Source organism: Ruditapes philippinarum, unplaced genomic scaffold, assembly GCF_026571515.1.
Source record: "Ruditapes philippinarum isolate M1 unplaced genomic scaffold, ASM2657151v2 ctg2300_1_1_1_1, whole genome shotgun sequence".
Classification (NCBI taxonomy): Eukaryota; Metazoa; Mollusca; class Bivalvia; order Venerida; family Veneridae; genus Ruditapes; species Ruditapes philippinarum.
The window spans coordinates 177,294-191,164 of NW_026865277.1; the positions used below are offsets into that span (position 1 = coordinate 177,294).

The window sequence follows — 13,871 nt, forward strand, 5'->3', positions numbered from 1 at the left end:
GAAGGGCCAAAAGAAAGTTACTAAAAATTTAGTATAAGTAGGGTTCCACAAAGAACAAAAAAGGGAATGTGTTATTTTTGGTAAGGGTCATGATATTAATGTCTGTAGAGATTTCTTGCTGAAATCAGTTAAGGAAAGAAAGTCTTTGTCTCGGGAGAAGGGGTTATGTTTTGGGTGTTTACATCGGGGACATGTTGCAAAGACATGTAGATATAAGAAAAGGTGTGACATTTGTAAGAAAATGCATCATACGCTTTTTCATGGGGATCAGTTAGAAAATGGGAACTCAGCTAAACAATCTAATGGGGAAGCTACCTGTAATACAAACCATAAGGAAACTGAATGTAGTACTTCCTTTGTCTCTCATACTGGTTCAGGGCAGATGAGCTCTATGATAGTTCCTGTATATATTTCTCATGAAGATTTTCCAAATAATGAGAAACTAGTTTATGCACTTTTAGATTCACAATCTGACACAACATTTGTCCTTGAAGATACTTGCAAATCCCTGGGAATATCTGGTGTTCAAGTTAATCTGTTGCTTTCTACGATGTATGCAGAAAATAAATTAGTGGAAAGTCGAAGAATTAAAGGTTTGCGAGTAAGAGGCTATCAGCAGACAGAGTTATTGTCTCTTCCAAATACATACACCAGGCAAATAATGCCTGACAAACCCAGTTCACATATCCCCACACCAGACTATGGCTAGAACTTGGCCATTCTTGAATTTTCTATTGCTTGACAAAATTGCACCATTACAGAATTGTGAAATAGGGTTACTTATTGGCTACAATTTTTTTCGTGGCTCTTTCCTGCCTCGGGATGTTGTCTCATCTGACTTAGGTGGTCCATTTGCGTTGCGAACAGATCTTGGTTGGAGTATTGTAGGTATCGTGGATAATGCTGATTATCTTAGTGATTGTGACCCAGTAGGTGTAAGTCATAGAGTAGTAGTTTGCGAGGTAGGTCAATCTTTGTCAGGGAATGATAGTGACTTAAGTGTAGATAGAGTTTTGGTATCTTTCAAGAATAAGGTTAAAGAGGTAATTAACCCTGCTGATATTGTTAGAATGATGAATCTAGAATTCAGTGAAAGAAATACTCATGATGTTACTATGTCCGTTGAAGACAAGAAGTTCCTTGAAATTCTTAAATTAGGTGTTAAACAGACAGATGGTCATTATGAAATGCCGTTGCCTTTAAAAGATAAAGAAGTTAACTTACCCGATAACAAGAACTTGGCTGTTGGTCGTTTAAACCACTTAAAACGTCGGTTGCAGAGTGACGAGCAGTTCTGTAGTCATTATTGTGTTTTTATGCAAGACATGATAAACAAGGGTTATGCAGAGAAGGTCTCAAAAAATAGATAAATACAGAATCCCTAAAGAAAGCCCAACACGGCAAAATTGAAAATGTTGCAGGCTCGGTTTGATTGAGCCTGTTCATATTGGCGGACGGTACTGGAAAGTGCAAGTTTACCGTCCACGCCCCCTAGCCACCGGCTTAAGCAGAATTCAACATTTAACATGAACTGGGTTTAAAATTTAGAATTTTGAAACATCCGCCAGATGTGTTCAATATGGCGGTTATCATGGAACCTTCAATGTGGACACGGTAGTGCCAAATTCATGAAAAGCGGCATATGGTCCCCAAAAGAAAAAAATGGCGTTGCCCTAAAACGAGAAAACAATTTGGGCCAGGCGGAACTAAAATAAAATGGAATTTTGAAAGGGGATCTGAGGTTATGAAGTCTTGATTCTAACAAAAGTGTAGTATGGTATGTACCTCATCATGGTGTTTACCATCCCAAAAAACCAGAGAAAATAAGAGTTGTGTTTGACTGTAGTGCTCAGTTTAAGGGCAAGTCTTTAAATAACTGTCTATTACAAGGCCCTGATCTTACCAATGCACTGATAGGCGTTCTTTGTAGATTTCGGAAAGAACAGGTCGCAGTGATGTGTGACATAGAGCAAATGTTTTTTTCAGTTTAGAGTAAGCCCAGATCAGCGAGATTTGTTGCGATTCCTTTGGTGGGAAAATGGCGACGCCGCCTTTCCTTGTTGTTTGATACTGATCCAGTTGCTTACCGCATGTGTGTGCATCTCTTTGGTGCGGCCTCTTCACCTGGGTGTGCTAATTTTGGACTGAAGCAGATTGCTTCAGATTATGAAGGGGAATTTGGTTCTGACATAGCAAATTTTGTAAGGCGCGACTTTTATGTAGATGATGGGTTAACATCATTGCCTTCAGACAAGGAAGCTATGAGTCTTATAAGTAGATGCACTGAAATGTTAAAAAAGGGTGGACTGCGATTACATAAGTTCCTCTCTAATTCTAAAAGTCTTCTGCAGCATGTTGCTCCTGAAGACAGAGCCAAAGGGTTTACAGATATTGATCTTCTGACTGATAATCTTCCTTTAGAAAGGGCACTGGGGGTTCAGTGGAGTATAGAGTCTGATTGTTTCCAGTTCCGCATTACATTGTCAGATAAACCTTTTACAAGGCGTGGTATTTTAGCAACTGTAAATTCTGTTTATGATCCTCTAGGATTTATCAGTCCTGTTGTGTTAGTGGGAAAACAAATCCTTCAGAGCCTTTGTTCAGATCAAGTAGATTGGGATAGTCCAATACCAGACACTTTAAGATCTAAGTGGGAACGATGGAGGTCTGAACTTGCGGGTTTAAGAAATTTAGAAGTTAAAAGGTGCTTTAAGCCTGAAGATTTTGGTACTGTAGTTGTGACAGAATTACACCACTTTTCAGATGCTTGTGTACATGGCTATGGCCAGTGTTCCTATTTAAGACTAGTCAATGACAAACAACAAGTACACTGTTCTCTTGTTATAGCAAAGTCTAGGGTTGCTCCTTTAAAGATTATTACTATTCCCAGACTTGAGTTGACTACTGCTGTTGTTTCTGTTAAGGTTAGTAGCTTGTTACAACGAGAACTAGACTTGAACAATGCTGTAGATTACTACTGGACAGATAGTAAGGTTGTTTTGGGTTATATAGCAAATGATTCTCGTCGTTTTCATGTATATGTAGCTAATCGTGTGCAGCAAATCCATAATCACTCTGATGTTTCTAAATGGAACTATGTGAATACGAAAGAGAATCCGGCAGACATGGCATCTCGAGGTGTTTCTGTATCGTCCCTTGTAAACAGTGCTACTTGGTTCTTCTGGTCCTGAATTTCTTTGGCAATCAGAAATATTGCCAATCTAGTGAGAACATACCTTTAAGCTTTCAGATGACGATTTGCGAATTGCGGAAAGTTCAGGTCTTTAACACAAGTTCTGACGTGGTTAGTTGTTATCAAATATGTGAGAACATGCAATATTTATCTGATTGGGTTCGTTTAAAAAGGGCCATAGCACTTTGCATTAAGTATATCAAAATTCTAAGACAGCTTGTGAACAAAAACAGTGAGCTCATGAACAAATAATTGTAATGAGGGTATCTCAAACCAACATGACAAAACTATTCATACAGGTAAGTCAGCTTGTTGAAGCAGAACATTTGATTATTAAGTCTGTTCAAGCAAAAGCCTTCACTGAAGAGCTAAATTTGCTGAAGGGTAGAAAGTAGTGCGCATATTGTTGATAGACAACAAGCTGTTAAAGGTCAAAAAACTATTTTCTTAAGAGTAATTCGAGTCTTTTATCGCTTGGATCCCTTTTTTTGACACTGATGGTATTCTTCGTGTAGTTGGTAGACTAAAAAATGCAGAAATGGTTACTGGATTGAAACATCCAATAATATTACCAAAAGAAAGTCATGTTACAGAATTAGTTATAAGACACTGTCATTTACGTGTTAATCATCAAGGGCGCGGAATGACAAGTAATGAGATTAGGTCTAATGGCTTTTGGATTGTTGGACTTAGTTCAGCTGTTTATAGTTTCATCAGTCGTTGTGTAACTTGTCGTAGGTTACGAGGTGGTAATCAAGTGCAAAAGATGGCAGATTTGCCTGAGGATAGGTTAGAACCTTCACCTCCCTTTACGTACAGTGGAGTTGACTATTTTGGGCCGTGGTTAATAAAAGAGGGTCGAAAAGAATTAAAACGTTACGGTGTGGTTTTTACTTGCTTGTGTTGTCGTGCTGTTCATTTAGAATCCGCTAACTCTTTAACAACCGACTCGTTTATTAATGCTTTGCGCAGATTTTTAGCTGTACGTGGTCCAGTTAGAGTGTTAAGGTCAGACAGGGGAACAAATTGTGTAGGTGCTGAACGTGAATTAGCTAATGCTTTGTCTGTAATGGATATTTCACAAGTTCATATGTTTTTGCAAAAGGAAGGTTGTGATTTTATAGAGTTTAAAATGAATGTTCCAAATGCTAGTAACATGGGTGGTGTTTGGGAACGTATGATACGTTCTGTTAGAAGCATACTATCATCATTATTGTATCATCACGGCGCTCAGCTTGATGATGAAAGTCTGCGTACATTTATGTGCGAGACGGCTGCGATTATTAACAGCCGCCCACTTTCACCTCAAAATTTGAATGATCCTTTATCTTCAGAACCTCTTACACCAAATCATTTACTTACCATGAAATCAAAAATACTGTTGCCACCTCCTGGTAAATTTTTGAAGACTGACTTGTATTCAAGAAAGCGATGGAGACGTATTCAGTATTTAGCTAACGAATTTTGGTGTAGATGGCGCAAGGAATATCTGCAAAACCTTCAAGTTCGTAATAAGTGGGTTGTTCCAAAGCGCAATTGTTGTGTAGGTGATGTTGTACTTATTATAGATGACAATCAACCAAGATGTCAGTGGCGTATGGGCAGAATTGTTGAATTGTACCCTGATTCAGATGGTCTAGTTCGTAAGGTTAGACTGTATGTTGGTACTTCAGAATTAAATAGTGAAGGGAAACGTGATACACTGTCATATTTGGATAGGCCAGTAAATAAGTTAATTGTACTTTGTGAAAATGTGTGATTCCCCGTCGAGGAGCCGTTTACTTTGTAGTAAAAAAGGGGAACTGTTCAGTGATTTCAGTTTGTTTGTTATGTTGTATGTATTATATTTTTTATGATACTGTCCTGTGAACAATTTTTGCGGATTAAATTTTTGCAATTTTGCTGATACTGTAAACTAAGTAATTTTTGCGGCTTTTATTTTTGAGAATTGGCCAAAACCGTAAAGTAATTTTGCGAGCTTGGTTTTTGCGTATTTGTATTGACTTGTTATATAAAATAATCTGCGTCAGCTTAAGAGTTCTATGTCTATTTAGGATTAATTTAGACTATTTTGCGAAAGCTGTTTTTAGTATTTTGCGTAATCTTTTTCAAAAAATAAGATTCCTTATTTTTGGGGAGCCATGTTACGGTATCTGTACGGCATCTGTTCGGATTATATACTTGTTTTAGTATTTGCAGAGTTACATCCCCTTGACTGTTTCCGCCATGGTTTGATATTTTCTTGGGCGAATTTGTCGTAATTTTTAATTTTAAATAAATTACTGCGATCGACAAATATTGGGAAATGGAGAGGCAAGGAGGTAAATAAATAACGGATTGCTGTTTTCTGCTATTTTAATTACGATGGCAATGCCAAATAATCCGGATGTAAACAGATGTATTTTATTGCATTTTTCGATTGTTCTCAATAGCCGCCATTTTACGTCATGATTTAAAAGGCAATCGTATGTTGCAATCATATGTTTTGACTTTAAACTTTTAAATTGTAATAATTTGTTTTGATTTATTTCAGTTTTCACGGAGACTGTTGGACATAATTAAATATCGAAAATTCAACAAGTCTTGTGTTTGTTGCCCTTGCAATTCTCCACAATTTCTGCGAAAACTACAACTCAGTTGTTGTAATAATGACCAAAAATCTTGCGAAGTTTGTAAATCTCCATTGAAATCATTTTTGAATCACTACTGAATTTTGAGATTAAATAAAAGTTACGATTGTTTAATTTTGTAAAATATCTCATAATTTATAAAAGCGGTAGCCCTGTTTGAGTTGCTTGCTAGCAATGAAAATATTTAGCTTATTAAAATCCTTCACGTTGCTAAAAGCTCTAGCAAATCTAATTAATTGAGATACATATATATATATATTACGTCAGATGTTGCATGCGGTACGTCTCATCTAAATGTGGATAGTTTACTATACCATAATCAAAGTTTTCACTTTAATCAAAGATTTTTGTGTGAATAAATTGCTTTAAATAGTACATTTTGTAATATGAAGAGCCAAAATAAAGTTTAAACGTAGGTTAATTACCCCCCCCCCCAATACTATTTGCAACTGAAATTTGCCGCGGTTGGCCGTGGGTTGTATATCATCCGGGGGTGAAGGTCAATTGACGAAGGCATCGTACTCAAAATACGACGTCAGGTACCTATCCTGTGACCTTCGCGTGTCTTGCTGGTAAACTTCTTTGTACAAAATTGCATTTTTGAGGTGACTTCGTGTGTGTATCGGATGCGATCGCGTGACCTTCGGTTGGAATCGTGTGTGGCTCGGATGCAATTGCGTGACCTTTTGTATGAATCGTTCTTGTTTCGGATGTTGAGAGACTGTCGACCAATTTCGGGGCTATCTTCGCACGAAATAAAAAAATTTCATACTGTATGCCCATCAGGTGTCAATTTCGGGACAGTGTGACGCCTGCATAAGGGTTGTCCATTTTCTGCCCGAACTTTATCACGACGGTTTCCACGATAAAAAAACATAATTTTTAGTATCATACTAATCCTTTCTAATTAATAAATACATACAATTTATAAGAGAAGAAACTTTGGAACGTAGATGCATCTTTAAGCTTTCTTATATTTGAAAAAATAATATAGTAATTGAAATATCAAGTTTGCCGTTATGGAGTCATAACTCGTTTCTTTCCGTTTCATTTTCACGCTTTTTGTTATAAACAATGACTTTAGAAATTAATAAAAGATCAGTTTTGAATAAAGTTATGTTCAACTTTTGCTTGTAACATGTCAATATCCTGTTATGATGTTTCTTTAAGTGTACTCCATTCTTTTTTTGTCATTAATTCTAAGAACATATAAAACAAAGCACACTATTTTAGCTACAATGATGCTTAAAAAGGCGTTTGCTATAGTTCTTACTAGTGCTATAGTTCTAACTAGTTTATACAGTTAGTAATAATATTAATAATTAATAATATATTCTTATTGATCGCGTTTAAAGGTAAAAGCTTATCAAAACACCATCAAAAACGTTCCTAAAACCACCAATGGGTGGCAAGTTTCTTGCACACGGGGTTTGAAAACACGCGGCCAGCAATCCTTACTAGTCCGACGCGATAACCACTCGGACACGCCGCAAATCAACAGTTTGTATTGCCATAAAGTCAGAACAAAAAATTTGAAAACAGTTGAATTTTGTCGGTATGTAGTTTAATTAAGTTAAATACATGTCAGCTAACATAAAAGTTTTATTAATTCGGAAGTTTTTCATATACATGTTTATACTATGTGAAAAAATTTTAGCTGCACGATTCATGTGTCATATATATGAAGAAATATATAATATTCAAAGAACATGTTTCAGTCTTTTCGTATTGTGCTTTATTACTGTCCTTTACTAAATTGAAGATTGTTACCAATGAAAAATATATCTGAAATTGTTGTGAAAGAAGTTTAATCCATTAATGTGTTCGTTTCTGTAAATTTGTCTGTGAGTATCCCCCCAGGGAGAAGCCTACAACAAAGTTCTTCTTAAAATGAAATTAAGATAGATATAACAGAAGAAACTGCATACTTTATATTCTACATGCAGCTGTTTTTATAATCATTTGTGCTTATAACGTTTTAACATTTTACAATAGATGCAAAGTTAAATTATTGTGTAACTAAATTATTCTAATCTCAATCATATAGTGTAAATGCATTACGTTCCTACATTTTGTTTTAAAAAAAAGTTATAATACTGGCTGTAAAACAAAATTAGGAGCGAGTAAGTTAACATAATAAATTAATGCAGTTCCTTTCAACTAGCTTGAATATGCAACATAACAGTACATAAAATGGATGAATTATTATTTGTGTTTTCAAACACTGCGACGTGTTAATTAAAAAGAACTGTCACGCAAGTGACGAATACCCCATAAAAGGTTTCTTAAGCATTGAAGAAAGGTATGATAAAAAGAAAAGAGAATGAAAGTAAATAATTGCTTAATATTGTGCTTGTGAAACGAAGTACTATTTATAGCAAGCTTACCACCTTGGGACATATGTCCTGGTTTGCGATACATCATTTTGATGTGGTAGACATTTATGCCAAGTGATTTTAAAATCCTTCAAAGCATGACCATGTTACATTTTGGAAACAAGTGTGTATCTCCAAACTCTTCTAATGAACATAAGTACCTTCAAACTATTAGAGTGACAATGACCCGTACATTTAATCAATGATGTTATATTTTCGATCCTTGAAAATCGTTCAGCACGACATTACTGTTGTGCTTGTGGTATTTTTAGTTTCAACTTTTCGGCATTTTCTAGTTGGGTGGTTCCAATATTCCTACTTGAATAATGTTGAATCACCCTTAGGATATGTAGCCTGCTTTTTAAATTTGTCTTTAGACGGTCTTATATGTGATACGCAGGCTTCATCACCTCTGATCCCCTATCAAAATTCCATTTTATTTAGTTCCGCCCAATGTTTTCTCGTTTAGGGCACACGCTTTTTAATACTTGGGACCATACGCCGCTTTTCATTGAATGGCACGGAAGTGTCACTTTGAAGATTCCATGACAACCGCCGTATGAACACATCTGCGGATGTTTCTAAATACAAAATTTTACTATTTCATGTTTAAATGTTGAATTCTGCTTAAGCCGGACGGTAACTTGCACTTTCCAGTACCGTCCATGAACAGGCTCAATCAAACCGAGCCTGCAACATTTTCAATTTTGCCGTGTTGGGCTTTCTTTAGGGATTCTGTATTTATCTATATTTGGAGGTAGGGGCATGGGTCTTACAACACATCGTCTTGATGTGGTAATTTAAAACTCTTGGATGCATGACAAAGTTACAGTCCAGACACGAATATGTCTCTTTTAACTTTTCTTGAAAAACCTTTTAACTGTAAGGGTGACCTTAAAGGTAGGAACATGGGTGTGGAACGCAACATGTCGTCTCCATGTGGTAGACATATATGCTACGTTATTTAAAAATCATTCCGTGCATAAAAAAGTTACATCCCAATACAAATGTGTGTACCTTTAAACTCTACTGTGGACAATGTGAAACCTCCAAACTGTAATTGTGATCTTGACCTACGACTAACGGACATGGGTCTTAAATGGAACGCATCATCATTTTGTGTTTCACTTTTGTGTCTAGTAATTTTAAAATCATTCTATGCATCACAAAGCTACAGTTTAGACACAAATGTGTGCCTTCAACCACTAAGTGTGAATTGACCTTTAAGGTTGTGATATAGGACTTAGCCGCGACATATGTGGTCGACACTTGTGCAAAGATATTTAAAAAAAAATATGAAAAACAAGATCAACAAGGAAAGGCGGCGTTCAATGAACGCAACCCCCATATGACCCAGCAACAAGAACCAACGGCAAGGAGCCCAGGCGGACCCCAAACATAAAAAGGACAGGGCAACGACACGTTAATCATTAAATGATAAATAATTTGTAACTGATTAGGAATTCAAAGAAAATAATAATAGGCCCACAAAGGGGAAGGGGACAGAAGACCGGGGGAAGGGGGGGGGGGGTAATCAAAGAAATAAAAACTAGAGGCAAAGGGGAAGATACTTACCGTAGACGAGAAAACAACAAGGGACCAAGCAAAAGTGTCACCAAAACAGTATGAAACAACATAGACATACATCTGAGGAACACAGTGGGGCGCCGCCTTGGAACGGTCAGCAGCATAATAATGACTGCTGGGGAGTTTAAACCGGTTAATGGTGCACCAAACCTCGCTCTTAGCCCCACCATGTTCCTATAAACGAGACAGTGTAAATAAAATGAATCCCCGCCAAGTGAAATTCTAACAGTTGTCATGGTTACAAAAGGTTAAATAAGTAAAACACTAAAATGATCATGTAGAAACATATAAAAGTAAACCCAATGACCATAACAAAAGTACTCAATGTCCTAAAGGAAGACAGAGCAACAAGAAAATCACCTACAAGGGCCCGACGAAGCAAGGCAGAAGACGAACGAATCCTTCAATTAACAACAAAGTTACAGTCCTGACAGGAATGTTTATTTGTACATCCTTTACATTATCAGCTTGACCTTGACCTTAATTTATTTAAAAATCCTTTGATGCATGACAAAGTTGCAGACCGGACACGAATGTGTGTACCTATAATCTCTAATTGTGATAGCGTGAACCTTCAAAATGTAAGTGTGACCTTGGCCTCTGAGGTAGGGACGTGATTCTTTAACGCGACACATCGTCTTCATGTGGTAGATATTTGTGCCAAATTATTTTAAAATTCCTCTATGCATGACAAAGAAACAGTTTGGACACGACTGTTGGGGACGGGAGAACAGGCATGAGCCTTAGCCACGACAAATCGTCTTGATTTGGTTGAAATGTGTGCCAAGATACTTTAAAATTAGATAAACAAGATCAACAAGGAAAAGGCGGCGTTCAATGAATGGAATCCTTCCATGGTTGACAAAAATGCAGTCCGTACCTTTAAACTCTATCTGTGTTAATGTGAAACTTCAAAATTATAGTGTGACCTTGACCTTTGAGGTAGGGACATATCTTTACATAAATGAAAGTTTTGGTTGCAGCTTAAGAACGTTCTTATCATTCTGTTTCAACTTTAATCCCTTTCCCTATCTTTGGCAACATCAGCAAAAATGTAAAAAAGAATGTTTTTGTTAAATACAAATGCCCCCTACGCAGATACTTTCCAATAAATAATATTTCAAAAACGGTTTTCCCAGTTCACTAACTTAAGGGCAGAAAATTGAAAATAAATGTTAGCACATTTATATAATTTGATGGAAATATTGCATTTTGTTATTGTGAAAAATATAACTAGGCATGCCATTGCTATCTGATGAAGTTAGAAAATATTTAACTGACCCATGAGGATTGATCAATATCAATGCAAGACCATGACCTGGAACCTAGTGATCCTAAGCTTAAAGTTCCACCTGAGGCATGTTCTTTCTTATTATGAGACCTTGGAAGAAATAATACAAAGGTTGTATGAGAAAAAGTGTACAAAAGCTATTGTCAATTAAAAAAGGCTGCATTGGCATACAAGTTTATTTAAAGCATTGGCGACCTTAACCAAACTTTTTCTGTATTTATCTATTTTATACACCACATTACAAGTATAAAAACAAGAAAAACGTATAAATCATATCCTCCAATACTTCAGGATCTTTAGCTAATGAAGTGCTCTACCAAACACACCTTGTTGAGGGTATGTGCACGGCAGATGGAACCAGAACAGGAGAGCTGATGCCACATTTGCTGCCAAAACTGTGTCACATAGCTATAGCCACTTTCTATAGGAAAGGGCAAACAGACTGGGTGAAGCAGTCTTTTGGCGGGAAATCACTGAATCAGTTACAAATGTCCGAAAGTATACGAGTTGAATTGCAGTCACTGTTTATCCCTGTATGATCGTACAGTAGGTTCAAATGACTGCAGTCTATGCGCTCAAGCAGGTGATGTGGTTTTTGACCATTGGTCAGTTGCGTTAAATATGATAAACAAGATCAACAAGGAAAGGCAGCGTTCAATGAACGCAACCCCCATACAACTAAGAAACAAGAACCAGTGGCAAGGAGCCCAAGCGGACCCCCAAACAAGTTTATAACACCCGATGTTGACCAAAAAATTGAGAATTTATAACCGTTCAAGTCACCGCTAAGGTTCAAAGGGATATTGCACGCTAATTCATTTATTCCTCATGAACAAAATCAATCGGAGTCTGCAATTGTCATGTTATTTGGTTGTAAGTAATGCTTCCAAGAAATTACCCTTCTTCTATATATTATTTCCTGTTTCGGCATCTTGTGACCTAATTTGTATTGGTGCGCCGCAAAACTAAACGAAAACAAAGTGATCCCCCGGAAGCATTAATCACAACAAAATTACATGAAAGTGAGTCAGTACATTACACATAGTAGGCATTTTGATTTTTGTGTTGCTGAATATAAACGATAAACTATCGATTATTATACAAAAGCGTATACAAATGAATATCTATTCCATTCTTATATACAAATATAAGAAAAGTGAGAAAAAATTTGTTGAACTGCATGTAGCATAGATGTTATTTTCCTCTTTGGTTTGACGGCGCAGGAACACAATTTAAGTCATATAGCACCAAAACAGAAAATATGTTTTTGGCTTACCACGAGTGAAAAAAAAAACTTACGGCAACACCAAGGGTCGGAAACAACCTCATTTGCTAGAGCTAAGAGATGCATAGACTCAAGTAGCTTACCCATTAAATCGCTTCTTAGATCACGCAGGGATACACGGTGGTACCAATGCGTATACACAGGTAAATATGCACCACATGTTTGCTGTATGTTTGGTACCCCATATGTTTTCCATATGTAAAGCATATGTGTTTCATGTGTTTTGAAAAACATGTGTTTAAGAACATGTGTTTTTCATATGTAAGATTAACATATGTAAACAGGACCATATGAAAAACATGTGTCAACAAACATATGTTAAACTCATGGTTATCACATGTTTTTTCATATGAATAAGTTTTCATCTGTTAAATATATGTGAACTTTCATGTGTTTTTCATATGATAAATATATGTATCATATATTCTGCAAGCTTTACAGTTTTTACAGTCTCTATAAGTTTCTAAATGATGGTACATAAATTCTTTAAATATTCTTGGTTCATGCATCTATGTGCAACTTATGGTTGTATTCATGATTTTTTTCTCACTTTGTATATGTTAGTGATTCTTTAGTGAAATTTTAACAATCAAGAACCCAAAATGAAGTGACCCGTACTGTAACGTCACCTCTAGGAGGTGTACTGCTTCATTGACTGCCGTACTGTACGAGCGTTCCGTAAAGACGGAATTTATACTTATCAAGTTATCTAAAGTTATCGCCCTTTGAAATGTTTACGACGTTTGTAATCACGTTTTGCGGATGCAGTCCAGGACTTTCCGTTACAAAAAATAAAAAAAAATAGTTTTTAAAGGCCCCCTTTGGTTTTTAAAAATTTTTAACCTGTTTTTTTTTTTATTTTATGTTTTATTTATTTAAAATTGGGGTTTTCATGTAAAATTTTTTTTTGAAAAAGAATCTTAAAATTTGCCCTTTTATTAAAATGAACTCCCGGTTTAAATTTTTTAAGGGGTTCAAAAAAAGCCAGGGTTTTTAAAGGTATTTGAAATTTGTCCGGTCAAGGTTTTTGGGCCCGAGTTACTAAAATTTTTGGTTTTTAAAAACCTAATGACTTGTTTTTTTCATTTTTTGTTTAAACATTTTTAAGACGTGTAAAATTGAAAACTTTTAGGGGTAGACTGAAATTTCTGTTTTTTGTGCGATTTTTAAATTGGGATGTTAAGGTCAAATAAATTTTGGTTCTTTTTTATTTGTTTTTTCCCGTGATTTAAATGATTGATTTTATTATATCGGGAACCCCTAAATTTTAAAACTTTTTAGCCCTCCTTTTTTTTTTTAAAAAAAGTCCCTGGAACCAAAAATAAAATTTTAAACCCCCCCCCAAGGGCCATGGAGACTTGAAAAACGATGCCCCCCAACTGAAAAACAGAAAATGAAAAAGAAAGAGTGAAAAAAAACTTTAAAAAAAAAGTTTAGAAAAAATGGGATGAAGAAAATTAGAAAAAAATAGAAAAAAAACTAATGAGGGTTTTGAAGAAAATAGAAGAGA

The 13,871-nt window shown here is 35.9% G+C and overlaps 2 protein-coding genes across 2 annotated transcripts; both read left to right on the plus strand.

Moving 5' to 3' along the window:
- Nucleotides 1-2,090: 2,090 nt before the first annotated feature.
- Nucleotides 2,091-3,191, plus strand: LOC132728484 (uncharacterized). Its single transcript, XM_060714115.1, has one exon. The coding sequence runs from the start codon at nt 2,091-2,093 to the stop codon at nt 3,189-3,191; it is 1,101 nt and encodes a 366-aa protein (XP_060570098.1).
- A 540-nt stretch (nt 3,192-3,731) lies between these two features.
- Nucleotides 3,732-4,952, plus strand: LOC132728485 (uncharacterized). The gene has a single exon (XM_060714116.1). It carries the CDS (start codon nt 3,732-3,734, stop codon nt 4,950-4,952), a length of 1,221 nt encoding a protein of 406 aa, XP_060570099.1.
- Nucleotides 4,953-13,871: the final 8,919 nt, after the last annotated feature.

What these genes read in the sequence shown, in the direction of transcription:
- LOC132728484 (XM_060714115.1), top strand. Translation starts at nt 2,091, where the DNA reads ATGTGTGTGCATCTCTTTGGTGCGGCCTCTTCACCTGGGTGTGCTAAT.
- LOC132728485 (XM_060714116.1), top strand. Translation starts at nt 3,732, where the DNA reads ATGGTTACTGGATTGAAACATCCAATAATATTACCAAAAGAAAGTCAT.